Source organism: Drosophila suzukii, chromosome 3, assembly GCF_043229965.1.
Source record: "Drosophila suzukii chromosome 3, CBGP_Dsuzu_IsoJpt1.0, whole genome shotgun sequence".
Classification (NCBI taxonomy): domain Eukaryota; kingdom Metazoa; phylum Arthropoda; class Insecta; order Diptera; family Drosophilidae; genus Drosophila; species Drosophila suzukii.
The window spans coordinates 69,788,517-69,815,846 of NC_092082.1; the positions used below are offsets into that span (position 1 = coordinate 69,788,517).

At 43.3% G+C, this 27,330-nt stretch overlaps 5 protein-coding genes across 13 annotated transcripts; 2 read left to right on the plus strand and 3 right to left on the minus strand.

Moving 5' to 3' along the window:
* Positions 1-572: 572 nt before the first annotated feature.
* On the plus strand, positions 573-6,710 carry B52 (serine and arginine rich splicing factor B52). Of its 5 annotated transcripts, none has more exons than XM_065865865.2 (9): positions 573-733; positions 1,003-1,160; positions 1,735-1,805; positions 1,876-1,983; positions 2,691-2,787; positions 5,153-5,226; positions 5,287-5,598; positions 5,904-6,068; positions 6,169-6,223. In XM_065865865.2, exons 2-9 carry the CDS (start codon positions 1,035-1,037, stop codon positions 6,206-6,208), a joined length of 993 nt encoding a protein of 330 aa, XP_065721937.1. In that variant the 5' UTR covers positions 573-733; positions 1,003-1,034; the 3' UTR covers positions 6,209-6,223. The 5 variants fall into 5 exon arrangements, 4 of the variants coding, with proteins under 4 accessions (XP_065721937.1, XP_036672666.1, XP_036672667.1 ...); XM_036816771.3 differs by lacking the exon at positions 6,169-6,223 and adding an exon at positions 6,235-6,710 and having other exon boundaries at positions 574-733; XM_036816772.3 differs by lacking the exon at positions 6,169-6,223 and adding an exon at positions 6,235-6,710 and having other exon boundaries at positions 574-733; positions 2,706-2,787.
* Task6 (TWIK-related acid-sensitive K[+] channel 6) lies at positions 6,528-16,104 on the minus strand. Of its 5 annotated transcripts, none has more exons than XM_036818571.3 (10): positions 15,837-16,104; positions 13,258-14,063; positions 12,307-12,462; positions 12,100-12,226; positions 11,157-11,347; positions 10,910-11,097; positions 10,289-10,321; positions 9,867-10,027; positions 9,158-9,190; positions 6,528-8,937 (listed from the first exon to the last, which is right to left on the minus strand). In XM_036818571.3, the coding sequence occupies exons 2-10, from the start codon at positions 13,382-13,384 to the stop codon at positions 8,694-8,696; spliced, it is 1,260 nt and encodes a 419-aa protein (XP_036674466.1). In that variant the 5' UTR covers positions 13,385-14,063; positions 15,837-16,104; the 3' UTR covers positions 6,528-8,693. The 5 variants fall into 5 exon arrangements, with proteins under 5 accessions (XP_036674466.1, XP_065721936.1, XP_036674468.1 ...); XM_065865864.2 differs by lacking the exon at positions 15,837-16,104 and adding an exon at positions 15,643-15,822; XM_036818573.3 differs by lacking the exon at positions 9,158-9,190.
* A 997-nt stretch (positions 16,105-17,101) lies between these two features.
* Positions 17,102-19,124, minus strand: LOC108010995 (26S proteasome non-ATPase regulatory subunit 9). The gene is made up of 3 exons (XM_017076017.4): positions 18,906-19,124; positions 17,513-17,839; positions 17,102-17,447 (listed from the first exon to the last, which is right to left on the minus strand). Exons 1-3 carry the CDS (start codon positions 18,996-18,998, stop codon positions 17,214-17,216), a joined length of 654 nt encoding a protein of 217 aa, XP_016931506.3. The 5' UTR covers positions 18,999-19,124; the 3' UTR covers positions 17,102-17,213.
* A 1-nt stretch (position 19,125) lies between these two features.
* Lkb1 (Lkb1 kinase) lies at positions 19,126-22,543 on the plus strand. Its single transcript, XM_036818362.3, is given in 5 exon segments — positions 19,126-19,616; positions 19,618-20,646; positions 21,167-21,361; positions 21,422-21,582; positions 21,853-22,543. Coding segments are annotated over 5 exon segments (1,698 nt in total). The 5' UTR covers positions 19,126-19,566; the 3' UTR covers positions 22,116-22,543.
* Positions 22,544-22,696: 153 nt separating this feature from the next.
* omd (integrator complex subunit 5 omd) lies at positions 22,697-26,491 on the minus strand. Its single transcript, XM_036816731.3, has 8 exons — positions 26,287-26,491; positions 25,447-26,222; positions 24,877-25,221; positions 24,550-24,814; positions 24,069-24,487; positions 23,366-24,010; positions 23,164-23,306; positions 22,697-23,103 (listed from the first exon to the last, which is right to left on the minus strand). The coding sequence occupies exons 1-8, from the start codon at positions 26,391-26,393 to the stop codon at positions 22,822-22,824; spliced, it is 2,982 nt and encodes a 993-aa protein (XP_036672626.3). The 5' UTR covers positions 26,394-26,491; the 3' UTR covers positions 22,697-22,821.
* Between the last annotated feature and the right edge of the window lie 839 nt (positions 26,492-27,330).

Consider the following 27,330-nt stretch of genomic DNA (forward strand, 5'->3'; position numbering starts at 1 on the left):
ATTCGAGATGCCCCGCGGAACGTGGAATTGAAACGATAGTTCAAGGAAAATTAAGTACGCACTGCACTGAGGTGTTTTTTAAATGAATTATCTTTACGACTACGTATACTTGCACTAAAACTAATGTTGTTTTAAAAAATTCATTAAATTTAGCACTTTGGCTATACAATTTATTTTCTAAAACACTTATATTTGCTAGTATTAAAACAACTCTTTTTATAACTTTTATCTAATTCCGCTTCATTGCGTTATTAAACTGTGGAACTATTGGTTGCTTTATCGGACCGTACGTGAAAATATCTTATAATCGTTCTTTTAGTTGAAAACGTGTTTAAATGGGTTCCATAATTTTTTTAAATAAATATTTAGCTCACATATTTAATATGGACATCTTAAAATTTTATTGAAATTTAAAAACTCCTAAACTTCAGTAGAAATCATAAATCACCTTATTTTTATATCAAAATTTATTGTCGTGGGCTACATAGAAAACAGAAAATGAATACCCACAACGTGGCAGAACGCATTGCCCGCCCAAAATATCGATAGGCAGCAAACTATCGTTCCATTCCACCTTTGCAACGGCTGTCAAACATCGTTTTCTGCTGTCACTTTCACTTCCGTTTGTGTCGAGTCGCTTGCGTTTTTTTCGTGTGAAAAAGAAGCCAGAGAAAAGAGAGTGTGTGGAGATCGAGTAAATTGTAAATTTGCCATTAATATTCTTTAGTAAACGGTACGTGCTAGTGAATACGATTAAGTTAAGCGCAAGGTAGACTTTGGCCACCAAGAATATTGATTATTTTTGCCAATATTCTGTACACCCGGTACATTGCGTGCGAGTGTGTGTGACGTCTGTATGTGGTGGCCGCCATCTTGGCAAATACACGCACACTCGCATGCATGTGTTATTATCTTTTTTCATTCGGAAAGGACAGTCGAGCAAAATAGAAGCTGAAAAATAAAATCATTTTCCTTTAAAATAAGCTTTTTATTAACTTTTAGCATCTGCTTGAGATACGTAAAGACCCCTCAACATGGTGGGATCTCGAGTGTACGTGGGCGGTCTGCCGTACGGAGTGCGCGAGCGCGATTTGGAGCGCTTCTTCAAAGGCTACGGCCGCACTCGCGACATTCTTATCAAGAATGGCTACGGCTTCGTGGTGAGTACAAAAAGTTTTATATTTAATGTCATAAATACAAAAATTAGAAAAATATTTGTTTCTGGGTTGCTAAGTTCTACGGCTTTTCGATTGGAAAAGTTTTCTGTAGCACCCCGGAATGTAAAAGAATTGCCACATACCCTTTTTATACCATATCATAGACCTTTCCACTTTGATCCAAATGTAAATTTACCATATTGATTTATATTATTATTAGAATATTAGTATAAAAACATTTTCATAACCAAATGTTACAGAAAGTTAGGAAGGCGTTTCCTATACTTACTATAGAATGTTGTTATTTTATTAAGGCAATACTAAAAAGATCTATATTTTTTGACACATTGTTGTCGTGGCAGCCATTATAAAATTAAATTTTTTTATTAGAGACAACATTTTTATTTTTATTTTAATATTTGGTTTATACTCTGTAGACCTACTTTCTGATTCAAAATTGTTCTATTGCTGCTTTAATTATTTCCAAAAAATTAGAATACCCTCTGAAAGGTTATATAAAAGGCAGGGAACCCTTACCAATCCCATAATCAATACTAAACTTTAATTGAACTTTCAGGAATTCGAAGACTATCGTGATGCTGACGATGCTGTTTATGAACTGAATGGCAAAGAGCTGTTGGGCGAGCGGTAAGTTACTACAAGTTGAAAAAAGCCCGCGAAACCGAGTGACTCACGCTTGTCTGTTCTATTTTTGCAGCGTGGTTGTTGAACCCGCCAGAGGTACCGCTCGTGGCAGCAACCGCGACCGCTACGACGATCGATACAGTGGTCGGCGGGGCGGCGGCGGCGGTCGCTACAACGATAAGTAAGTACAGGCCCTAAAACCCGATCAAAGTAGCGACGATTCTGTCCTATAACTTCGTTTGCGTTGAAGTTTGCCCCAAAATTAGCTTTGCCAAATTATATTCATTTGAAAGTCCTATTCACACAGATGCGAACAGTTCATATTGTTTGCCACAACGTTAGCAATATGTTTGTATATTAGTTCAAAACAAGTTAATATATTTCATCTTTGGTCTATTCATAGCGATTCCCAAGACTAGTTTTCCTCAAATTAATTTTGTTTTTAATATTATATATAAATTTTTGAGTATAACAAATTAAAGCGAATATCAGTTTATTTAAATTTCCACTTTATGATCTTAAAAAACAGTTCTACTTGAAATAATATTATAAAAAATAGTCTTAAATTCAGTTCCTAAGAGATTCCCATGCATCCAATCAAACCAGTGTCCTCTGTGTGGATGGGACCCAAACGACACTGACTTGCTGTTAATCTTTTTATTTCCAATACGCTCCGTTTTCCTATGCATATTATTATTTTCCTACGTTTGCACGTTTCCTATCCGCATATTATGTAAAATGTTTGTTTTCGTTTTGTTTGCGCATAACCCGAGTGTAAATATGCACATGTTCGAACATTCAGCATCACCGTTGATTTTTGTGATGGAGCAGCGGAAGCAGCAGCGCAGTGTCAATACTAATTAGCAAATCCATTCAATTATTCACCAGAAACAAAAATTCCAGATCATCCTCTCGCTATGGGCCACCGTTGCGCACTGAGTACCGCCTGATTGTGGAGAATTTGTCCAGTCGCGTTAGCTGGCAGGTAAGTGATCGGCATGAATCGATTATCGGGCCCTGGGCCCGGTGATCACTGTAGCTTAGATTCGAGGAGTGTAGTGATAGCATTAATAACGGCTAACCGATTGAAATGGAACTCTATTACTATCGCCCACTAATCAACTTACCCATCCCCCAACCAAGAACCACTCCCCCACACTTTTGAGAACCTCTTTTGATTTCGACTTGCTACCCGGTGTCTTTCTCCCGTTTTTCGTTTAACTCCTCCACTCTGACTCCAGCCATCTTTAATCTGTAAATTAGCCCTAAGCTGTACAGTTGACCTAGGCTTAAGTGAAACGAAAACATAAGTAATACTGCTAAAACCCTGGTACTGATCGGTGTAATCTACCCACCATTACTTTCTCTCGCACACACCAACCGAAACCGATAAAAAAAAAGAGTTTGATGTGCTTTGACTGAGAGATTCCCTCCTCGGCCTGGGCCAAAACTATAACCGAACCGGGACCAAAACCCCGATAGAGAATCGAATCGAATCTAATTGAATCGCCGTGAGAAAGACAAACTGTTGACCGGTTCAGAGTGTTTCCCAAAAAACCAAATGAAGTGGTGGAAGGCAGAAAGACAGTCCCCAGAGCAGCCCCAGATTGGTTTCGATCTGCGATCTACGATCTGCGACCTACGACCTCCACGATGCGCCATCGCCGCCGCCTCATCCATCCGTCCATTCCAAACAAAATAAAAAAGAATATACACATAAGTCGATCAGAATCGAACCCAATCCAAAAAAAAACACGAAACCAAAATCAGAAAGCAAACGATGACGATGACGATGGACGATGATGAGCTGCCCGGGTCAAAAGGCCAGCCCACGTAAGAAGATTCAAGACGTAGGCTGGCCTCTTGCGTGTTAGGTATTTAACTCTCTGCTAAAACTATTCACAATTTTAACTACCAACAATATTATATAAAGAATTGTCAAATTCCTTATAGCCATTGTGAGTGTGAGAGGGCGTAAATCGATACAATCGAGTGTGGTTAGAGATGAGAAGCTTGCGTTCGCTAATTCTGAGATGATGTGATGATGGTCGTGGCGACGATGAGATGAGAGATGAGCATGTGACGATGATCGATCGAAGACGATGACGATACGATGCTGGTCGCGCGTTCAGTTGCCAACTTCGGCTAGTGCCTCCGAACTTAGTCCTTCCCCCCAATTCCCGGTTCTTCTGGCTTACGGCTCCCGGCTTCCGGCACCCGGCTTCCGTCTCCGGCTGAGACTACCGACTAGACAACCAACCCGTTGGAGCAGCGAGAGCAGCGTCCCGAAACGTATTTCTTATTTTTACAGTTCGTTTGTGCGTGAGGCGCCGAAGCCGCTGGTTGTTGTCCGCCCGCTGCCCGGCAAACTGCTCCAAATGCTCCACTCTCTGGCTCTCTGGTGCGGTGGTTCTGGCCAGCGATGTCTGCTCTGATCTGATCTGACCTCCTGACTGTATCCGGTGGTGTGGCTCCCTCTGAAACGAAACGAATACCGCATACCGCTATCGCTACCGCAACACTTGAATACCTTTTTTGCCATTTATAATATGATTCTGTTGTACATGAAAACCAAGAGAAAAAAAAAGCATAACAAACCAAACAAAACAATACAAAAACCTAAGTAACGAAACGTAACGAGGTCTGGCCGGCCATCCATCTGCTCATCCGCCCGCCTGGCCACTGGTTAACTACTGGCTGCCTGGTCGAGTTAACGATGTTCGATCGGACTTTCGATGAGGTCATGAGGTGTCCTTGGTGTCCTTGGCCCACAGTTACTAGGCAGACAATCTAAACTCTCGGTGTAGAAACGATGTGTGTGTCCTCCTCTCTCTGAAAGCGCATTAAGTAAGAATTCAATTACAAATATTTTGTTAACTTTAATTTATTTCCAAAACCAAATCAACTATATAAACTATCTATCAATTGCCAACCACTGTTAACTATATTGTTTACGCTTAAGTTCTGTGCCGCGTGCAGCGTGGAGCGTTTGAATGTTTCGTCCGGTACGCTACTCTGGGCACCAGCTCCTCCCATCCCGATCGATCTATCGTTTGAGTCCTTCGTCCGGCGTGAGGTTCTCGGTTTCCACCCGTAGGCAGGCGCGACAAGAGCACAGGATAGACGAACACAGGGCACTCAGTGAGAGGGAGAGAAAGAGGGACTCTAAGATCGGACTTGGTTAGGAGCCAGCCCCAATATCACCGGAATCATTTGAAACGCTCCACATGCTGCACGGGCTGTCCTTTGAGTTGCACCACTGTCGTCGGATGCGAATTGTGCGAGATCTCCACCAAAGCTAAATTTACTAATGCTTATCCTTCTCTTCCAACTTTGTGCGTCCCCTGCAGGATCTGAAGGATTACATGCGCCAGGCTGGCGAGGTCACCTATGCCGATGCCCACAAGCAGCGCCGCAATGAAGGGTAAGTAAAATGGTCCGTAATATTTCGATTTGTTTATTAATCAGTACTCTTTCACTCCAGGGTGGTTGAGTTTGCCTCGTTGTCGGACATGAAGACGGCCATCGAGAAGTTGGATGACACTGAGCTGAATGGCCGGCGCATCCATCTGGTCGAAGATCGCCGTGGAGGACGCAGCGGTGGTGGTGGCGGCGGCGGACGTGGACGCTCCCGTTCGTCCAGCTCTCGTTCGCGCTCTCGCTCCCGCAGGCGTTCCCGCTCCCGCCGCTCGTCGCACTCGCGCTCCAAGTCTCGCAGCCGCTCCAAGTCCCGTGGCGGACGCTCCAAGTCCAAGTCGCCGGTCAAGTCGCGTTCTCGTTCCCGCTCGCGCTCCAAGTAAGTTCTGCTTTCGATACTTCCTATAGGGATCGTACTTAATATACATTGATCTTAATGAATCATATAATGGAAGCTAGCATATGGAATATAAATAGAATACCTGCCTGATTTTAATCTATACTTTACCTATATAGAGTTATTGCTATTAAATATAAAAATTAAATTATTATAAAATCAATATATATATTTAGATAGACTTTATTTGGAATGAACATGTATGTTAATTACGATCCCTTGCTTGATATATTTTGATTAGATTCTTATGCTTACCCATTTAATTTATTTCTCCTCTTGTGCTGCAGCAAATCGCGTGATGTGTCCAAGTCCAAGTCGAAGTCCCACTCCCGCACCCGCTCCCGTTCTCCCAAGCGCGAGCGCGACTCCCGTTCCCGCTCCCGTTCCGTCTCCAAGCGCGAGTCCCGCTCCCGCTCACGTTCCAAGTCCAACCGCCGCGACTCCCGCTCACGGTAAGTTTAGCTAGACCCGCTGATCTCGGCTCTATATAGATAGTTCACGGTTCTTTCTTTCGTGCTTTCTTTGGTTTTGTTTGGATGCACCTGTTTGTAGACCTCCAACTGCTGTGGTCGCTCAAAAGCTCGTTCTATAATGCATTATAATGCCTTTTCCTTACAGCGATCGATCCGCATCGGCTGACAACAAGTCGCGTTCCCGCTCGCGCTCCCGTTCGGCCTCGCCCAAAAATGGAAACGCCTCGCCGGACCGCAATAACGAGAGCATGGACGATTAGATTAGTTAGCTGTCCCATTAATTTTAAAACACTTGATTTTAGACTTCTACTATAACTATTCTACGAACATCAACACTCAGACACCCCCTATTTACCCTGCGTCACTAAAACCAAAACAAATGAAAATGAAATCATATACAAATCCACAACAATCGGGCCTCGTCATTTTTTGGTATCCTGGAGAATCCCACTTGCAGGTGGGCCATAAGCTGGAAAATGACTGGGACCTGTTGGATTAATTGGATTCCAGGGAGTACACTTTGGACACGGATCATGTGACATGTACACCACACAAGAACACTTAAAATTGTCTATACGATGAGTAATTTCAATAAATACGGATACATTTAAACTTAACAAATTCTTTGCTTAGGTGGTTTTACTGGAAAAAAATAATCTGGGGTGTTACAGAAATCTCTTCGGAGATAATGTACCTAATCATCAATACAAGTTTCCCCCCATTTTCCTCCCAAAGAGGCTTCTATGATTCCCAGAACAAGAACACCATATCGAATTTAATCATATATAAATTTAGTTTATTGTTTTTGTTGTAATTTCGGAATATAAGTATATTACAAAGTCTTAGTTTCACTATTTCGCATTATTTGCCTGAATTAAAATTACAATTTCATTTGATTTTATTTATCTTGAATTTAAAGAAATCCACTGGTAATTTAAACCCCATTGGCTGAAATATGGTATAGTTAAATATTTAAAATTTGGAAATGAATTAGCATTCTAAAAATCTAAAATTCAGTTAAATCAAATGCATAACTAAGTTTTTCAAACTGACAAAGTTTTGGTTCTAACAATATATCGTTTTTTAAAGTAATTACTTTTATTAATTAAGTATACTATTATATACAAAGCACATAAGGATAAAAGAGATTTCTTTTGAAGCGTTTGACGTCTCGAGTGAGCAATGTGGGCCTTGAAAAATGCATCGACTAACTAGAACAGATTATCGAAAATCCTATTTTAAATGCGAATGCCGTAAAACATATCCATGGGAATGCTTAAATTAAGTGTGGGGAATTCGGTTCGACATTATCTACAACTATAACTAAATGCATTCTTTGCATAAATGCGATAGGGGGAGGTCTTGGGGTCTGAGACGGTATATATGTCTGTCTAGCACACGTACGATACGAACCCTTCGATGCCATTTGCATGGCATTGCTTCGCACGTACGAGTGGGTATTTGGCACATCGTGGAGTCACTTGAGCACTGGAGTTGCCTGAAATGTTCTTCGTGGGCTTCTAGCTAAGTATTTGACACTTGGTTAGATAGAGGACGTCGCCTTAGTTGCGGCTACTAACTACTGCGCACCGTGCGTCGTAAACTAATATCGAGTTCGTCTTCAAACATTACGTAATCATAATAAGTCTGAATAAAATGGATTTTTAAACGTTAGCTAACATTAATCGGCTAAATAGTATTTACAGCATTAATTTGACACTTTCATTGCGTTACTTTGGCTCCTGGTTTATATTCTACGTTTATATGCACGATTAGTTGCAAACTAAGTTAATAAAACGAAGCAAAAACGTGTCTGTTATGCTTGAATTTTTTGAAACCGTTTCGGTTTTAAGTTTCGAACATTTAAAAAGACTTAAGGCAGTTTAATAGTCAATGATATTGGTAATCCTGATCCTAAAACTTTTAAGGCTTTGATGGTTTGAAGACCATCAAATTCTCTAAACTGACTATTACGAAATCCGCGACCCCTTCTATGATATATATGTAATATAGGTCTAAAATTTACGAAATACAAAGGAAATACATTATTTTACAAATAGCTGGCCTATAAACGTAGTAATACACAGGTTGATTTTAGCTCGAGGTTACCATCGGAATCGGTCTATTTATGGCTACAGATGAATGGATGTTAGTGTTAAAATAGAAAGACTACGAGTGAGTGTTGCCGTTCCATAATCTTTCGCATCGCTTCTATGTTCTATCGCTCGGAAATGGCAGTGGTTTACATTCAATTGTATAGTGCCCTAGTTGTAAGTGTTGTATATATAGGTTTAGTCTCTATCATGCCGACTACATGTTGTATAGATTTATGCACTAGTTCACATTGTAAATGCACACACATGGCATATCGCGGGGAGCCTGAGCCAGAGCCTACATAAATTGCTCGATATCATTATCCAAACGGATCCAGGTCGGATCAATCGTGTCGTGTCCTACATTCAGTTGCGAATCTATATAAGTATTTAAGTACTATTAGAGCCTTGTTATCACTTTCGATTTGTAAGTCGTTTTTGGCTGGGGGCTGGGGCCGCCACTTCGTTGTTCCAGCAACCCGCTAATCCTCCACCAATGCATCTAGATATCCTAGATGCGAATGGATAGGAGTGAGACATTGCGCTTCAGCAGGGTGTGCGGTCGCAGCTCCATGCTCGCCGTATCCCCCATGTCCACCATATCCACGCCCATGTAGCTGCTGTCCATGGTCCCACGATCGGCCAAAGTGTGCAGGCTCTGGGTGTCGTAGTCGTAGTTCAGGTCCTGCATGGGCACCACCTCGGGCAGAAGGTGTCGGATGTGTGTGGGCGATCGCCTCAACTTGTATTGATTTCTGCGGATGAAGATGTTGGGATTTCAATTAAGTAGTCAAGGTGATGAAGGATCGGTACAGAAGGCATGCATGGTGGATGGAATAACCTGATTTTACTATATAATCTTTCTTTCTAATAATAAGGATAGCATTGTCTTGGTTTCAATAGTCCAATCTCTTATTTCAGTATATATCAGTAGAATCAGGATATTAATTTAATCGGATGAAATGGAAAGCTTACTCTGCATCGTTGTTCTTTCCCAAGTTGTTACTTCTGCAGATGTGCAAACCATAAAGTGTTGTAAAAACCAAAATAAGTACACACAGAACATTCAAAAAGAATTTTTAAAGAGGCTCAGGAGTAGGACTATAAGCACTAAATATTTGTATTTTTATATAACGAACATGTTTTCTCAAAATAATATTCCTTTGTTAAAAGATACTGTTCAAAAACTTCAATACTTATTAAAAAAAAGAGGGGGGATATGAACTACCCTTCAAGTTGTTAGCCAGATAATTCGTATTACAGTTTTATGATATATAGTATGATATTATATTTCCAATTTTTCTTGTTCAATAACCTCAATTTAACTAGGAAATCCATTCAAAGTATAAGCACAGCCCAAGTTTTAGGTATCCAAGGATAACCTATGACATTTGGTTCCTCAAGCTTTGATATCTAATTATTTTGTGTTTACCTAACTAATTATAAACTTGGCTAATACGAACCCCCTTTCAGAGCATGCCATATTGTGCCAACTGGCTGGACAAAGAAAGGGAAATATTAAAGGTCAATCCTGTCGGCAGTGGAAGGATGAAAAGCTTTCGAAAGCCCTCAGACACTTGCGAGCCCCAAGTCCTATCTCTAGATAATAGAGCGGGAAAACCCCGGCAAGTGCCCAGTGAATTGGCCTACCCCTGAGCCTCTTCCTAATCGCGCGATTACGTACTTTTTATGTCGGTTCCCATTGAGACACATGCAGTGGCACGAGCACATGGACGAGGCGTTGCTTCCGTTCAGAGATTGGCCATCGTGTCCCTCGTAGCCGCTCAGAATGGATCCGTTGGATGTTATCACATCGCCCTCCAGCTTCACAGCCACTTGCAGCGCCTGCAAGGGGTTAATACAGGTGTTAGATACAAATCGTCTATGGATTCAGGAGGTGTTTTTGAATGCCGAGTGGGTGGAGTATAGCGTTGAAGACTGAGGAACGGTATTTTCGTGTGGTTTTGTGGATTGGAACTGGATTGGTGGTGGTGCTTCTTTGTTCAGTGTCGTACAGAAAGCCAGGTGGTTAAGTAGTATAGTAGATTGTTGGGGGCGTGTTTGTTAGTTAGTCAAGAGTATTGGAATCTGAAAAACCGCAATCACCTCGTTGGTCCATAAACTGGACTTGGACATAAACTAAGCTCGCGTTTTGCATTTGATGCGTTTCATTATCGTTTCGTTAAGTCAAAAGCAACCGAAAATATGCGAAAAAAGAAAGTATTTATTCGATTTTTATTGGTTAGCTCTCGCATTTTGGGCCTGCATTGAATAGATTGTATAAATTAATTTGTTCAAAACATTTGGTATTAAAATTGTTAAGTAAATATCGAAAAAGAAGCCGAAGGTGCAAGATCAAGAGTTAGCCAAGTGTGCAGCAAAGTGGCAAGCAGATATATGTATGATATATAAAAAACTATAGTTAATTTAACAAGTTTTGGTCAAAAGGTACGAGAGTATGAGACAGATGGAAGTTGTACGAAAAGAAATTACAAAATTTGTAATATTATGGAATCTAGGGTACAGTGAAGCGTTGGTATAAGGATAAAACTGTAGAGCAAAGCGGTTGACTACGAAAACGGGGGGAAAAGCCTCGAGTTTGGAAACACTCGCTGTGGCGAGTGGCATAATACGATAGTAATAAAATCCAAAAACAGTCCTCAAGTCTACGGTAATAAATGGCATGAGTTGCTCGACTTACTCCCGCACGGAGGACCCCGATCTCACCTGCATGGCCTGGGCCTCGTCGCGTCGCTCATCCTCGGTATTCATTGTAACAAACCTAAGTACTAACAAGTTCAGCGAGGCGGCCACGATGGCCAGGCCAAATAGTATAAATATCAGTGCGAACATCACGTATTCGGGCTTCCTGTTCAGTGCATTGTCCCGCTGCAGGGCTACCATGTCGCCAAAGCCTGGGGAAGGGGTATACAAATTATATTCTTTGTTGGAAAAGTTGTATGGTATACCCTACCTATTGTGGTTAAAGTAATAAAACAGTAATATACTGAATCGAAGTAGCTCCAGCCCTCGAATTTCGAGAAGGCCGCAGCACCGCCTGCTATCGTCAGCGAACTGAGAGTGGTCACAACACATATGAGGTCCACCTCCGAGGCGACGGTCCTTTTGCAGCGCAGCGAGGAGCGGACCGCTTTGATAACATAGCTGTAGATTAGAGATATAAGGATGTGTAAGATTGAAGATATTTTAAAAAAGTTGAATTAGACTTAAGGTAATAAAGTAGTTGAAATAAGTTAAAAACGTATAGTTATACCCGTTACTCATAGAGTAAAAAGGTATCCTAGATTCGTCGGGATATATATGTTTATGATCAGGATCAGAAGCCGAGCTAGCCATGTCCGTATGTCTATCCCTCCAATTGAAATTGAGATATCGGGAACTATAAAAGCTAGAAAGTTGGGATTTGGCATGCAGATTCTTGGGGTTCTTGCGCAGCAAGGTACCACGACCGCAAACGCCCATAACGCTAAAGTTTATAATATGTTGTATCAGTACGCATCTGCATTCCAAAAATTGTACAAATCGGATCATCCATTTAAAAGTTATAGGCGAATGAAGTGTGCAATCCCGGAAACAGCCGATTTACTGCATGCATATCTTCATCTCCCTCGCACTCCCCTTAGCTGAGTAACGGAAATTTAATAGTCGAGGACGTTGAAAATAAAAAAGTCACTTAAGAATAAAACTAAAATACAGTGTGAATATATACTGTTGATAAGAATAAATCCTTAAAAAATATAGGAAAGAAAATGTCTCAAACTTAGATGGAAAACGTAGAAAGATTTAAAGTAACGATTAAGTTAAAATCCCTTATAAGAAATAAAACATAAATATTTATATACACATGGACTACCTATGAAATAGTCAGAATACAATTATTAAATTAGCAAACACACCTGCTCAGTCTATTCACTCTTTCTCCGATGCTCTGGAACATAACGAGGCCCAGGGGAATCCCCACGATGGCATAGCACATCGTGAAGAGCTTCCCGCCCACCGTGCTGGGCGTCGAGTGTCCGTAGCCTGAAATGGTGGGTCATCATGAGTGGTTTATAGATGTGTACGTGTATTATAGCCATATCACAGTCGGTTAGATAACTCACCTATGGTGGTTAGCACCGTGGTTGCATAATAAAATGCACCGGTGAATTTCCACTGCTGGCCGGCCTTGTGTGATTCCGATTTGAGCACCACAGTCTCCATGACTTTGAAGTCCTCCTGTGAGATATTGTATTTGCGTATTATCATGTCCTCGGCATCTGCAATTAGTCGCAAGAAAGGCAAGAGTGTTTATGACGCAACCCACACGAATCTCGACGGCAGGTAATGGTCGTCATGTTCTTCAGTGAAAAGCAATTGGGCACTCGAAGAAATAAGGAGTCTCTTGAAGTTAACGTTAATTACAAGTATGCATATACCATACATACATATGTTCTTGAGCATCATACCTCATTATGCAAATTTCTAACCTACTTGGTGCAATAGAATTTTAATGAATGGTATTCAGAAGGTATCGGTTTATAATAATCAATACATTAAAATAATTTAGTTGCATTTTTTTTACATATTTTTAAAGACTTTTAATAATTTACTATATGAACTTAAAACAGGCCTTTCAGTTTAAAAATTCTAAATCGGAGACTTGTCTAAACTTAGAGTTTTAAAGATATTTTATAATTACATTTAATGCCTGGATTTGAACTCGGTACCTTCGTTAAAAAATACGAAATCTGCACGTAGACTACAATATAATCTTAAAAATCAATAAATAATCAAAAAAGGTAATGCTTTCTATTATAACCAAATATGTTGTTTTAAGAATAATAAATTTTACTCGCTTAATTATGGATACAAACGCAAAACCTGAATAAAATAATTTTTTTTGATATAGGGACTTTACAATTTATTTATTCAAAGACTTTCCCATTTTTGCCTTGAGATATAAAGTCTAAGAAAATATTAACTAAATGAAACTTTTTTTAATAATTTTTTTCCGAAACCATATTTTTTCCAGTGTATGGTGTGACTGCACTGCCACTTGTGTTCGCACTCACCTTGCAGCGCCTCCCAACGACGCTTTTCCGTTTCCGATTCGAGGGCGTCAAAGACGGCGGCGCCGACAAGCAAGTAGGTAAATGTACACACGATCAAGGATATCGTGCGCACATTTTGTTTCTTCATTCTTCATTTAGGCGAGTATTGGGTGGTGGATCGTTGGTTCAGTGGCGTCGCCTCCGCTTGCGGTACAGTTTGCAGGGCCTTTCCTGGCTGCTCACCTGGCTAACCGGGCCGCACCTGCCGTCGTCCATATGAATCCTGCTCGTCCTTGCCGGGCTCAACGACGCGCTCTCAAAGGACAAACTTCCCAAATTGGGTTAGGACCTAGGACTCGACACGGTCTTTCACTCTTCTGCACTTCTGTTCTAGTTTTATGCAGTCTCTTCGGCTGCTTTCTATTTTCTGTTTTTGGCAAACTCACTTAGCACTTTGATTGCATTAAAAATAATATCACTCGGGGAGGGGGGCGTGGTGCTAGTGCTGGTGCTGGGTTCACGTTTAGTCGGTTAGCTCTCGGCGAGGAGGTGGTGGTGGTGGCGTTTATTTCTGTCACAGGCCGTGGGCCTTTGTCCTCGTCGCGTTCGTTGCGCCGTCCATGTCCTTGCGTTATTTATGCTGCCAGTGAGCTTGGATGTGCATGTGCCAGTGCCTGTGCATGTGCGTTCCATGCTGCAATCCTTCATCGGGCGGCGCTGCTCTCAAGGATTACTCTGCCACGGCTGCTGCTCCGGCTGCGGGTGACGGGCGCCATCTCGCGCAGTGGCTGTAGTTGTGCAGTCCCGAGTTCGTGTCCGTGTCCTTCCTGCGTGGATTGGCTTGAATTAGGTTTTACGGCCGGGCTAAAAATAACGCCTGCAACTAATCTGTCATCATCAATACCAGGTTCTCCCCTCTACAAGCACACACACTCTCTGGCGAAGTTTTAAGAGCAGTTGGGGTCAATCTAATAGCACTTTTGAAGTGCTTTATCAAAATGTATCAAGACAAAGTTAGCTTGATACATTAAAAATAGGGAACTTTAGGTACTTTAACTAAGTAGCCCTTAAAATGTATTATAAAAATAGTAGATGGATCAATACTTATTATGATTACTATGATTATTATGATTAGCTCAACGTCTTCCTTGAGATTTCAAGCCCATTGGTATAATCTCTACAGGTTTAAAATCTGATTTTTAAAAAATGTGCCTAAAAGTATGCTGTCAAAACTTAAAATTTCCTCTTTCCGTTTATAACCCCATATGTTCGAACGTGAAATAAATCGTAGCATACTTTTAGACGCATTTTTCACTAATGGTTTTTTTCACAGAACATTAGGAGGATTAAAACCACTTAAACAGTGGTGCTGGAGAAATCTTTTTCAACTACATTCCAAATGAATTTGAATGAACTTTTAAAAATGTTTTAAAGGAAACTTAATCCACGTATCTATAAGATCTCAGGACTTATGTGTGATAGAAAACCTCAAAAGGTGATACTAAACTCTTGGAGACTTCTGTTAATTATCGGATTTAAATAAACTATAAACTCTACTAAACTCTTGGAGACTTCTGTTAATTATCGGCTTTTGAAAGTTCTCCCCCCAACTCCATTTTTGAGCTATTATTTTGACCGCCGCTGTGTGAAAGGTGTACACTTCACCTCACCTTTACTCACACACTCGCCCACCACACAAACATGCAAATGAAAAATTCATTTGCATATGTCCTTCGCCCAATGAGCGTAAGGATTTGTGGACACACTGGCATTTTGGCGTTTTGGCAACGTGTGAAGCTGCGAAATCTCAGCTGTAATTGTTGAATAATTCAGTTAACAGGCGGGATAATGAGACGCCGAAAATGAAAGCTCTCCTTGAGTTTTAGAGTGTGTGTGTGTGTGTGTGTGTGTTTTGGCCATCTAACGGCAATTTATTGATGAACAATGAGGCAGCATTGCAGTGTCTCTGAATTATTCAAGTGTGTGTGTGTGTGTGTGTAGATGAGAGAGGTTCAAAGCGCGTTCAAGTGTACCCACACACACACAGACAGACATACCGACGCACACAGACAGGCTTTTTTTAATTCATCGAGTATAGTAGCCGAAATGTTGGTCCTTCGGCGCGGATTGTGGGGGTTGGTTTTCCTGCCCCCCCCCCCACACACACACAAAAGCCAAAAGGATGCCCGCCCTTAGTTAACTTTTTTGTTAGTTTCCTTGCTTCTTGTTTGTTGTGCTATTTCGCGCAGCTTTCTATGAACACACACACCCCCCCCCCCCAAATCTCTCGCAGATTCCTACACAGTTCCCATGCACTGGCAATGACAGTGACACTATCAAGAGAATCCCCCCCCCCCCCCACAACAGGCACTTCGCGAAAAAAAGGACGAGAAGCAGAGTCCTCACATCTGAATTTTGTTCCATTATGTAAAGCCCGCACACATATATGTACATTCTTTCCTCTAAAAAAAAAACAGGTTTAGAATCTGGAACAGCTCGCTATCTTAGCAATCAGTCACAGGACACAGCACAGATCCTTTCGATTGGTTAACTACAATAATTGCACAGAAATCCAGCGGCGCCCCACAATTTTTCACTACCGTAATTTGGCTCCGTTGGGGCCGCACTTTCGTCCTGTCGCCACTCGGATTCGCATCCGTAATGCTCTCGAATCGACGGCTGCGGAAGCTTTGCTCCGGCGCACAAAATCGTCGGCTGCTGTTGGGGTTGTGAGTTGTATTATTCCAGGTAAACTATTTTGCAAGTGTTTCCTCGCCACAGAGCAATATTTCTAACTAGTCTAATTATTTTAATTAAATATTGTTTTATGGCACTCGGATGCTGCGGCGCGGGTGAAAAAATTTTAAAACTTTCACGCTGCGTGTTGCTTAAATAGATTTTCGGTCGAAAGCTCGACCTGCTAGTTTCTCTCTCCTCGCGGGGAATTTGCTGTAAGGACTCTCTGTGGATATTACATTTCCTACCGGTTTTGGTCCTTGGTTTGAGTCTAAGCTAAAGTGAGGTTTATTTTGGCTTAGCCTCTAAAAATAACCCTTAAATACATATAAACAAGTTTTAAAATGTACGACTTATTTTAATAAATTAAACGTTTGGTTAATTTTCCATTTTTTTTTTAATTATGGATTTATTGTATTTATTTATTTGTGGATTTTTATTTCCTGGGACCTTAGAAACACACAGTTTTGAAAGCATTGTGCGCAGACTAAATGTTAGGTTCAAAACTCGGCTACCTTAGTTTTGTTCAAAAACATTCAAGGAAATTTTCGAAATGTGACCAAAAAGTGTTTATTTACCGCTTCAATTCAATTCTTAAAATTATTGCTAAAAAATATTTAAAATATAAAGTTTTAAAAAATCAAATTTCGGAATTTTTTTAGGTTAAAAGCAAAGTATGATGACATCTTTTGAAAAACTGCCTATCATTTTCATTTTTAAAGAAACTTTTCAAAATATTCCGTAAAAATGTTTATTACCCGCCTCAATTCCATTCTTAAATTTATTGCAAAGTCAGTATTTAAAAAATAAACTTTACATTATAAAGTCAAAAGTTATAAAAAAGGATGATCCCATCCTTTAAAAAACTGTCTAAAACTATCATTTCTTTTAGATTGTAATATAAAAAGATTAATTTACTTGATAAAAAATAAATGCCCCATTTAAGCAGCAATGGCTCATCATACCCTGAATCACTACTATTATCCCTTAGCTGTCACCTACCTTGGTCAACTCCTCTACTGTTCCTTGGCACACTGACCCGGCCGTCAATCACCAAGATGACTCCGCCTAAATTGGCCTGAAAACCCTTCTGAAATCAGGCTTCCAATCCAAAAATCAATTTTCACAATTTAGAGCAAACATGCCCAGTGGTGGCCTGGCCATGAGCTGATAATTAAAGTGCAGGGTAAAATGTACATTGTACACTGACGATTCCGTAAAAACTTAAAAGGCTAACTACATTAGTGCTCCATGGCCTCGGGCGGCAAGACGATGTTGCAGCCGAGGAGGCCGCGTCCGCTCCAGGTTTTTGGCACCAATATCAAGTCCAGCTGCTGCTCGGCACGCTTCACCTTCAGTTGGACATTCTGGTTCTGCATGTTGCGCACGACCTCGCCAATCTGGGCGAGATCTCCTTTGAAGTTATTGCTATTGATAGAGCCGAAACGGAGGATGGCATCGCCCACACAAAGTCCCTGAAATGGGTATTCAAATGGGATTAACAAGGGCTATAATAATGATTATTTCTTTTGCCACTCACAGCTTTCTCGGCGGGGGAATCGGGACTGACTAGGTTGACCACCACGATGGCGCGAGCTGGTGCAAGCTCAGCCAAATTGGCTCCTCCTGGCGATCGGTCACTGTCCAGGTCCAGAGCGGAAGCACGGTTAACCAGCTCCGGATCTGTGGTGGCTATCTCGCTGTGGTATTGGTTAAGCAGGGTCTGGATCTGGTTCATCAGCTCCTTGTGGTCGTTCTGCAGGCAGATGATCGTCTGGCGCGCCTGGCGCACCTGGTAAATGTCGATGTCGTTGCGCGGGAAGCCCTCGGAATCCACCAGCGGTCCTGTCATGCCCACATTGTCGTTCTGGAATGAAAGGTTAAGGTAAATATCGTAGAGTTTTAGTTAAATAATAAAATAGGGAGACATGAAGGGAACGGTTCTTTGGTCAGGTAGATTTTAAATATTTATGCTCAAAATCATACAGACTAATCGAATTTCCTGATCATGGCGGTCATTAATATAAATTGGAAGCCTCTAGGATCATAAGGTAGGATCATATTAATCAATGCATAACATAATTCTCATTTAAATGGATGGCGAAGGGGCAATTTTTGCAATTGGCTGACACATTTTCAAAAGTTCTTTTGTTGTTTTTAATGTTTTGAATTTTTTTCCTAAATTATTAAGGAATTACTCCTTTGAAATATAAAAAATTATTGAAAAGTCTTACAAACCTATGATCATGTACATATATCCATTAGACAGCAGTCTCTCATTTTTGTTTAAATTTAAGAAGAGTCCAAAAATTTTTTAATTTATTTTCGCTCAGGTATAATGATTATTTTTATATAAAAAACAAAACTCAGAAAAAATATTATTTTTGAGAAATAACATAAAAATCACAGATTTAACAAACATGATGAAAATGGATAGACCATTTTAGTATAACAAATTTATTTATTTAACGTTGATCAGCCAACCTATGGCTATAAAACGTTTTGTACGAAGAGAAATAATTAGCATGGAAACATAACAGAAAAGGTGATTAAACAATATTTACAATAATTGAACAAAAACAATTTTATTGCTTTAGGACTCAAGAGACCTGACGTCCCCTTGAAAGACCAACCAAAGAGAATCACTATGGTATTTTCCATTTCTGCGTATGTCGATTCAAAGTCAAAAACCACCTATAAGTAAAGGGTATTTCCCGAGGTCCTATAAGAACAGCTGATCAAGGGTGTTTACGAACCAGCTGCTCGCCAAAGTGGATGTACCCCAACTTAAAGAAGGGGTACTGTATGGCCTCATTTCTTTTGATCCTATAGACCAGTAGATACAGGGTATGTAGCACTACCTCTTGCTTGCAAAGGCAAATATACCCCATTCCAAGAACAGGGTACCAAGATGAGTGCGCGACTTTACTTACGGCGGCCAGGATCTGTCCGTTCCTGCTGATCTGCGCCTCCAGCTGCTTCTTGGCGTTGATCAGCCGCTCCAGTCGCTCCTTGGTGGTGGCCATGACTTTCCCTTCGATTCGAGTTGTTCGGTTGTTTTCTTTAAAAATCACAAATTTGTTATTTTATTCCGTTTTTTAGCCTCGCCAGCAACAACAAGACTTTCGTTGCGCAGCCCTGGTCAGTGTGACCGTACGACGAAACACCAAATTTGACCAAAAAATAATTGTTAAACAATTTTCGGAAAAAAAGAACAAATTAAACGGAAAATAAACACAGAAATTAACAAATTTATATGAAAAACAGATCGAGCAGTTGTGGACCGGAGAAGGGGTGAAGGAAATCCAGGGGAAAAGCCACGCGAGAAACTACGGACGACGAGAGACCTCGAGAAAATCACAGGCCAACAATCAATTCAAGTGTGTTTGTGCGAATTGATTACAAAAATAAAGGTATTTCGAGAGGTGAGCGATAAAAGAGGGAAAAAAAACACGCGTGTGCCTGGAGAGGATTGGGTTGGCCAACCAGTAAGCACCCACAGAACCTGCCAAGGCTGCTCCCCGCAACTCCAAATCCGCCGGAGTGGGGCCACCCCACCTGCGATATGTGATCAGTGGGGCTCTCCGGAGGTTTATGCAATGTTCTAGCTCTCGGCAAGGCGGAGGAGAAGCAGCCGGAGCAGCCTGTCCAGATGACTGTGACCACCATGGAGGCACAGGTCAAGGCAGCACATCATCACCATCTACACCATCCAACGGGCGGCGGGGCCCAGCACAAGGAGGAGGAAGATCCGGGTCCCGTCGAGGACGAGATGACCGTTCTGCTGGCCAACAAGAACTTTCACTATGACGTCGCCTCCGACCTGGACGACGAGGCCTTTGTGGAGCTCAAGGAGGAAACCACGGCCGCCGAGTCGGAACCGGCGGGAGCAGCGGGCTTCTACAATCCCGATGAGCTGCTCCTCGAGGAGCAGCCACATCCTCAGGTCACCTGGCTGGACGACGACGAGATCGAGACGCTGGATCGCGTCACCCTGGACATGGGCAACATGTTCTTCAATCGCGTCGACAGTCAGGACATCATCTATCAGCAGAAAAAGAAGAACATCAAGATGGTGGGCAAGTACATCATGGGTGATGTCCTCGGCGAGGGCTCCTACGGCAAGGTGAAGGAGGCCATGAACTCGGAGGATCTCTGCCGGCTGGCAGTCAAGATCCTGACCAAGCGCAAGCTACGCAGGATCCCCAATGGCGAGCAGAACGTCACGCGGGAGATCGCCCTGCTGAAGCAGCTGAAGCACCCGAATGTCGTGCAGCTGGTGGACGTTCTGTACAACGATGAGAAGCAGAAGATGTACCTGGTGATGGAGTACTGCGTCGGGGGGCTGCAGGAGATGGTGGACTACCAGCCGGACAAGCGGATGCCACTCTTCCAGGCGCACGGCTACTTTCGCCAGCTGGTCGACGGCCTGGAGTACCTGCACAGCTGCCGGGTGATCCACAAGGACATCAAGCCGGGCAACCTACTGCTCTCCCTCGACCAGACGCTCAAAATATCCGACTTTGGCGTGGCCGAGCAACTGGATCTGTTCTCGCCCGACGACACGTGCACGACGGGCCAGGGATCGCCGGCCTTCCAGCCGCCAGAGATCGCCAACGGACACGAGACCTTCGCCGGCTTCAAGGTGGACATCTGGAGCAGCGGAGTGACACTGTAAGCCTAGGATTATATACTGTTTTATCAAGTCATTTGCGGTGTACATAAATCATCTTAATTTTCGCTTAAAAGATCATGTTCTATAACGCTAATCAATAGAACTATAATGTCTATAATGACTTCATTTTCCGCTTGTCAAATGCATTATTTTGTAAATCAGAAAGTCCCAATAAGATCAAAATTCATTCCTTTGTTCACTATGAATATTTATCATAAATCTTACCCAAAGAATTGCATCATTAATTTAAATTAGAATATGAAGTGTTTATTGGTTTCTAAAAATATAAAATTACATCAGCTTACATCAACCACTGTTTGCTATTGTAAAATGTGTAAACATTGAATCACAATCAAGGATGTTTTTTTCGCTTTCGTGAACATTTGAAATTCAATTTCAGTTTCTGCGTGTTATACACATTTTTTTATACAGAGATAATGTAGCTTTATTTAAATCACAAGTCTTATAAAATATATGTACTTCCTTTCCAATAATTTGACTTATCTTCTCAACGTGCAGCTACAATTTGGCCACTGGACAGTATCCCTTCGAGGGTGACAATATCTACCGACTGCTGGAGAACATTGGGCGGGGGCAGTGGGAGGCGCCCGCGTGGCTCTACGAGATGGACGCGGACTTCGCCACGCTGATCCTGGGCATGCTGCAGGCTGATCCTAGCAAGCGCCTCTCCCTCCAGGAAATTCGCCACGATACGTGAGTTGGAATGTCTTCCTTGACTGTTTGTTTACTTAAATTTCAATGTTCTCTTCTTAGTTGGTTCAGATCCGCCCCGGTGAAGACCGGCCCACCGATACCCATTCCCCCGCTGAAGGGCGACAAATACCGCAGCTCGACGGTGATACCTTACCTGGAAGCCTACCACTACGGCGATCAGGACCAGGAGGATGTCTACTTCACCGAGCACGACGTCAATCGTGAGTATTGGGTTCCTTGTTGATTTCTGGAGAAATATTCAATTTTAAAATATTCAAAATACATTTACCATGGGTAAAAACAGTATATAGTAATTCCTTTTTAAACATTATCTTGTAAATATTTCTGAGCTTTCTAAATGCTTGACTAGAACTCTACTTTGTAATACTAATAAGTGACTTTTTATAACGAAAACTTCAGGAAACTCAACCTATTTAAAAGTCTCTATTTTTCAATGAGCTTTAATAACCTTTAAATGCTTTTCCTTACAGAGGAGCTCGCCCGCCAAGCGGCAGCTGCTGCCTCCGAGTATCGAGCCAACAAGGCGGCCCAGGCAGCCTGCCACGCCTACGAGCCGCCTTCCACGAGTGCTGCGGCCGCCGCAGCCGCATCCGCCTCCGGCAATTCCCTGGGCAACGGGAGCAGGGAAGAACCGCCGCCGGTCAAGAAGAAGGGATCGGCCCTGAAGCGGCGCGCCAAGAAGCTGACGTCCTGCATCTCCGTACGCAAATTGAGCCACTGCCGGACTTCGTAGGCGCACACGGTTGCCGCCACCACACTTAGATGCTAAGCGTAATCGAAAGGAATAACTTTGTTAACAAATTGTGAGGAACTTTTTGGTTTTGTTTTCCCGTTTTTGTTGTCCTACATTCGCCAAGTATTTGTAAACATAGAACCATGTAGGAACCATTGAGCCAGGAGCACCTGGACGCCCCAGCAGGAGATGCAGATGCATCAGCAGCGACTCTAAGTTAGCTGATGGCCAGGACGCTTTTGGGACGAGGCAGCGATTGGGGCTACACGAAAGCTATATATATCCATGTGACAATACTGTGTATTATATGAAACAAATGAAAGCGTAAATTAGTCGTTAATATATGATGTACTGAAGGCAGCGGACGATTGCTGAAGGAGACGGTGCCCGTTCGGTTCGCACACATAAAGAGACATGTTCAAGTGAAATTGTTGTTGGCTTCGTTATATTCTAAAACCACTACCCACAAACGATGCGATTTTCAGGCGCCGTCGGTACAATAACTGCTGGACAGTATTTGCAAAGGCCTAGGTTGAGATTTTAATTTTTACAAACCAATGAAACGAAAATAAAAGAACCCATTGAAGATCAAAATACAAACACTGCATTTAGTTCGCACACTCCATACTCCACATTTCACACTCAACATTTCATTCCACACACACGCTCAGGCTCACACAACATTAGGCTAGCTAACTACGGATGCTTAATCTAGTTCCACGATCTGCAGCCGGTCCGTGGGATCCGGATCCGAGTGGCCCTCCATCAGCTCGCCCATGATGAACATCTGATGGTAGTGTGGCCCCAACGTGGACAGCTTGCGCTGCATCAGGTGACGCAGGGTGTCCACATACTGTGGCGGCACCTTGGCTAGCGGCGTGTTCGTATTCCGCCAGTGCAGGCCGTTGTTGTCCACGTGGAAGAGCGCCGGCGAGGGCACGTGGTCCTTAAGGTAGTTCCAGATGCACTCGCGCAGCAGCAGAGCGATCTGGAAGTGGGTTTCAGTGGTTTATATTACGAAGTTCTTACAAAATTAAGGGTATCCTACCTCTGCCGACTCAAAGTGCTCGATAATAAGATGCAAATTGGTAAGTGGCGGCGGTATCAGTTGGCTCATAGCCAGCAGCTGCAGCATCTTCTTGGTGCACAACATCAGCTCATCGTTGGCAGCCGTGGGCTGGAATCTATTGACTGAAAGAGTGACATTTTATTAGAAAAGGTTTCTAAGAGGTTTTAGCTGTAAAACCCACCATTCTTTCCCCGCCAGTGATGCAAGCAGGTGGCGCAAAGTGCCCGCAGTAGCACAGAGGAATAGCAAAGGGCCGGCCTATGACCGGCAATCAGTCCCAAAACCGCCCAAAGCACTGGCGAGGTGATAAACGCCCTTCTGATCTGCATGTCCCGTTCCATGGTGACTCGGGTGAACTCCTCATCCGGAAAGGGCAGGCCGTTGTACATGACGTCCGTGGAGACCAGCTCGACCAGCAGCAGCGAGACCAGCGAGTAGCCCTCCACGTTGTTCGGCTTCTCCAGATCGGCGCAGCAGGCATTCAATGCCTTAAGATACAGCGCCTGCTTCTCCGCATCGCAGCTTCGCTCGTTGGTGGGCAGCACGGGTCGCAGACCACGTCCTATAATCCCGGAATGCAGCACGGATCGATTCGAGTTTGCGCCAGAGCTGGTGTGCAGGTTCTGCAAGATGAGCAACTCGTGCTCGGGGATTTGCAGCTCGTCCAGTTCGTACTCCTCCAGCTGGCCAAGCAGATGGCCGTGATAGAAGAGTGCGCCCTCCACCAGCTCGCGTAGGCAGACTGTTCTCGCAATCTTTCTCGCAGAACACTGGCGCTGCAGCAGGGCGTATGACCGATGAGAAGCCGCCGCTCGACGGATCACAGCTGTAACACAGAAGATTTGTTATTACACATATGTCTAAGCAAATAAAGTGATCCTTACTCTGCTCAGTTAGGCCCACAAAGAAGTACTTCACGCTGAGCACGGCCAACTTAAGGACAAGTGGGGTTCGCAGGACATTGGTGCGGCTGCCGGCTTCAATGTTGTTCAGCAAATCCACAATGAGGTGGGCCAACCTCATACGGGTCACGTCTTCATCCTCCGCCTTATCCTCGCCTGGCTCTAATTTTGGCCGCTTTCCGTAGTCTTTTCCATTGCACATGTCATTATTGTTGTTATTATTGCTCTGCTGCGCCCTAAATTTCTCCGCACTGCGCTCAGCAGCATCTCTGTCCATCTTCAGAACCAATTTGTTGACGGTGCAGTCAAAGATTTGGATGATTTTGGGAAGACACTCGTTGAGGGCTTGGTTTAAATGATGCGCTTTAATATAGGGAGCCACATTCTTGCTCTTGTGCATCCTGGGGGAGATTATTAAACGGAAATGTTACTGGCATTCAAGTAAAAATATTATTTCTCTCACCTGGCCAGTATGTTGAGGTTGGAGAACGTGTTGAAGGCTTCTGTGGGCGTGCCAGGGGGCACCGGCAACCGATTGTTGACCTGAACATGCAGCGTTATATCCTCCAAAACCATCTTGAAGCCTGGCGTGAAACCGGGAAAGTTCACCATGCCGCTTTGGCCGCCCAGCAAACGGATGAGTGCGCCAATACCATTGGGATTCTGGGCATATGACTTCTTTAGAAGCTGGGATATTGTCTGGTAGTAAATGTGTGGATGCTGGGAGGCTAGAAAAAGTAAAGAATATTGTTTAATTGATCTTTAATGTAAATAAGTTATCTCTACTTACAGACCACCAGCAGCAGTCGCACCGCCGTTTGCTGCTCGAAGAGATTGGTGCTGAGGCAGCTCTTCCACAGCATGTACTTGGTTTCCTCATAGGCCAAATCTGCCAGCAGCGGGAAGTTGCGCTGATTGAGCACCCACTGTTCCAGCTCTTGCATTGAGTTGTCCAGAAAGTCCTGACACCAAACGTACTTCTCCGCCATCTTGGCTGCCGTGAGTAGCAACGTGGCTCCATGCTCGTTCAGCCGGAGCACGGCGTTATTTAGCGTGGGCTGCATTCCGGCAAACATCTTGTTGCTCAGCCAGAGCGGCGACTTTTGCACAATCACCTCGCACATGTCCTCGGAATCTAAAGGAATGAATACTTGTTATAAATCGTCTTAAATAGGAGGTCACTCATATGAAAGAGGAACTTTCAGAACAGATTATGAACTTAATTATAGGATCAAAATAGTAGTATACAGTAATTAACTTGAAACGAATTCAAAAGGTTACAAAAAAGTAATTATAATCAAAGAAATTGATAAAGTATTCTTTATACTTAACAATTTCCCCTCATCTAACTGCCACTCACATATTTCCACCAGCACATTGACCAAGCTCTGCAGGATAGTGTCTGAGTAGTTGGTGGTGATCAGCAGGAAGGGTACCACGGCCACGTCCAGCGGCTTCTTGGGCGCAAAGCCCTCCCTGAGCATCTCGCGGAACGCGGCCCTCAGCTGCTGCTCGTGGCAAGAGGTCATGTAGTCAAGGATGCCCGCCTCCGAGTCCAGGTGGCAGCGGTAGTCCTCGACGAACCGCTTGATGCCGCACTGCAGGATCTGCATGATGATCTTGTAGGGAAAGCAGCCACCCAACCTGGCCACAATCCAATCGAAGGTCATGGGAAAGCGATGAAAGGCATTTAACATGATCTCGACGCAGGCCTCCTCCTCCGGCTGGGTGAGCTTCCGGAAGCAGCTGTTGATGAGGGTCATCAGGCCGTGCATGGCGCTGCACTCCAGCCAGTAGTTGCAGCTGGCCGTGATGGTCATCCGCCGCTGGGTGTACTTGTCGCTTAGCTTGGCCACCAGCTCCAGGCTCCAGTTGGCGATGAGGGGCGACCAGGCGGGCGGACCCTTCCACACCAGGCTCTGTAGCGCCGTCTTGACCAGGTTAAAGCTCTCGTACTCCGGCGCCCGGAGTTGCTGCTGCCGATTCCCGGCCTGCTTCACCTGGGACACCGGCATCCCGGTCTTTGAGTCGGCCATCTCGGGGGACACATACAGCTGGACGCTGATTTCGGCTAGCAGGGCGAAGTACTCGAAGACTATGTCCCGCGTGGCAGGAAGCTCCTCCAGGAATCCCAGTCTGCATGGATCAAAGGTATTTGTTGTTTACCACGGACTCTGAGGAAGTTTAGCGGACTACTCACGCGAGCTTGATGAGATTGGGGCTGGTCAGCAGCTGGGGGCAGCTGTGACCATTGCTCACCGTCTCTATGAAGTGCTTGAGCTGATCCAACAGGTTCTGGCGCAGCATTTTGTGGTTCTAGGCATCGGATCGGGAAAGTAAAAGTTAAAAAAGTAAAGCAAAAGAGCAAAGCAAATGCCTTGCGATGTCAGCCGGTATTTCGAAGCCGCAAGCAGTTGGGCACACCAAGCCAACGGTCACACTGTACCTCTTTGCGTTGTTCAACACTCTTGCAGAACTGTTTACTCCGCACTGTTAGCCCTTATAGTCTATTCACACAGAAGGGGTTTCCGATTCAGCGACGAAATTCAACGAATTTTTCTAATATAAGAAATACACGTTCTAGAAAGAGACCGGAAGAAGTCGATAAAATTCGCTTGCCGTTTCGGGAGTTTTTTGAGTTGGAAATGCATATGAATTGTAATGACGCCGATATAAGGAAATTGTTGTTGGCACGGTTCCGAACCCAATTAATCTCATCGCGAATAGAGATATTGCTGCTCTTTTTTAAGGAAATTACCTGTCTCCAGCTTATGTCCTTGCTAATAGCAATGTAATAATTTCACATGCTAGCTTTCAAATTGTATTTAGTTTTGCGTTGAGTTACATTTTATTTGAAGCAACTGAATTTGCAAGACCTGCCCCTTCGAATATGTGAAAAAGAATCCGTGTGCAGAGACTATTAGGCAAATGCCTGTTCAGCAGCTAGCCGCTAAATGGCGTATTAGGAATTAGCAAAACTAAAATGTTTTAATTTCATTCTTTATCTGCAGCCATTTCTTTTCTTGATAGCAAACGATTACTTTTCTACTTACTAAATTCGGAATATTAATATTTATGGTAAGTAAATGGTGATAAATAACAAATTTAAATTTGGCGCCCAATTTGGATTAAGACGAAAAGATGGCTCAAGCGTAGGTGTATGTCCTCGCCGTTTCTGGAATACATTTGGAATTTTTCAGTATATACCAAAAAATATAATTAAAATACCAGGAGGTTGTCTCCG

What these genes read in the sequence shown, in the direction of transcription:
- LOC108010995 (XM_017076017.4), bottom strand. Translation starts at nt 18,998, where the DNA reads ATGGCCACCACCAAGGAGCGACTGGAGCGGCTGATCAACGCCAAGAAG. An exon ending in ACGGACAGATCCTGGCCGCC is followed by an intron (nt 17,840 to 18,905) that starts GTAAGTAAAGTC and finishes CTTTCATTCCAG; the next exon opens with AACGACAATGTGGGCATGAC. An exon ending in ATTCCCCCGCCGAGAAAGCT is followed by an intron (nt 17,448 to 17,512) that starts GTGAGTGGCAAA and finishes TACCCATTTCAG; the next exon opens with GGACTTTGTGTGGGCGATGC.
- Task6 (XM_036818571.3), bottom strand. Translation starts at nt 13,384, where the DNA reads ATGAAGAAACAAAATGTGCGCACGATATCCTTGATCGTGTGTACATTT. An exon ending in TATTACTTTAACCACAATAG is followed by an intron (nt 11,098 to 11,156) that starts GTAGGGTATACC and finishes CCCCTTCCCCAG; the next exon opens with GCTTTGGCGACATGGTAGCC. An exon ending in ACGAGGCCCAGGCCATGCAG is followed by an intron (nt 10,322 to 10,909) that starts GTGAGATCGGGG and finishes ACGCGAGCTTAG; the next exon opens with TTTATGTCCAAGTCCAGTTT.
- omd (XM_036816731.3), bottom strand. Translation starts at nt 26,393, where the DNA reads ATGCTGCGCCAGAACCTGTTGGATCAGCTCAAGCACTTCATAGAGACG. An exon ending in TGTGGGCCTAACTGAGCAGA is followed by an intron (nt 24,011 to 24,068) that starts GTAAGGATCACT and finishes TCTGTGTTACAG; the next exon opens with CTGTGATCCGTCGAGCGGCG. An exon ending in TCACTGGCGGGGAAAGAATG is followed by an intron (nt 23,307 to 23,365) that starts GTGGGTTTTACA and finishes TCACTCTTTCAG; the next exon opens with TCAATAGATTCCAGCCCACG.
- B52 (XM_036816771.3), top strand. Translation starts at nt 1,035, where the DNA reads ATGGTGGGATCTCGAGTGTACGTGGGCGGTCTGCCGTACGGAGTGCGC. An exon ending in AGAATGGCTACGGCTTCGTG is followed by an intron (nt 1,161 to 1,734) that starts GTGAGTACAAAA and finishes TTGAACTTTCAG; the next exon opens with GAATTCGAAGACTATCGTGA. An exon ending in AAAGAGCTGTTGGGCGAGCG is followed by an intron (nt 1,806 to 1,875) that starts GTAAGTTACTAC and finishes CTATTTTTGCAG; the next exon opens with CGTGGTTGTTGAACCCGCCA.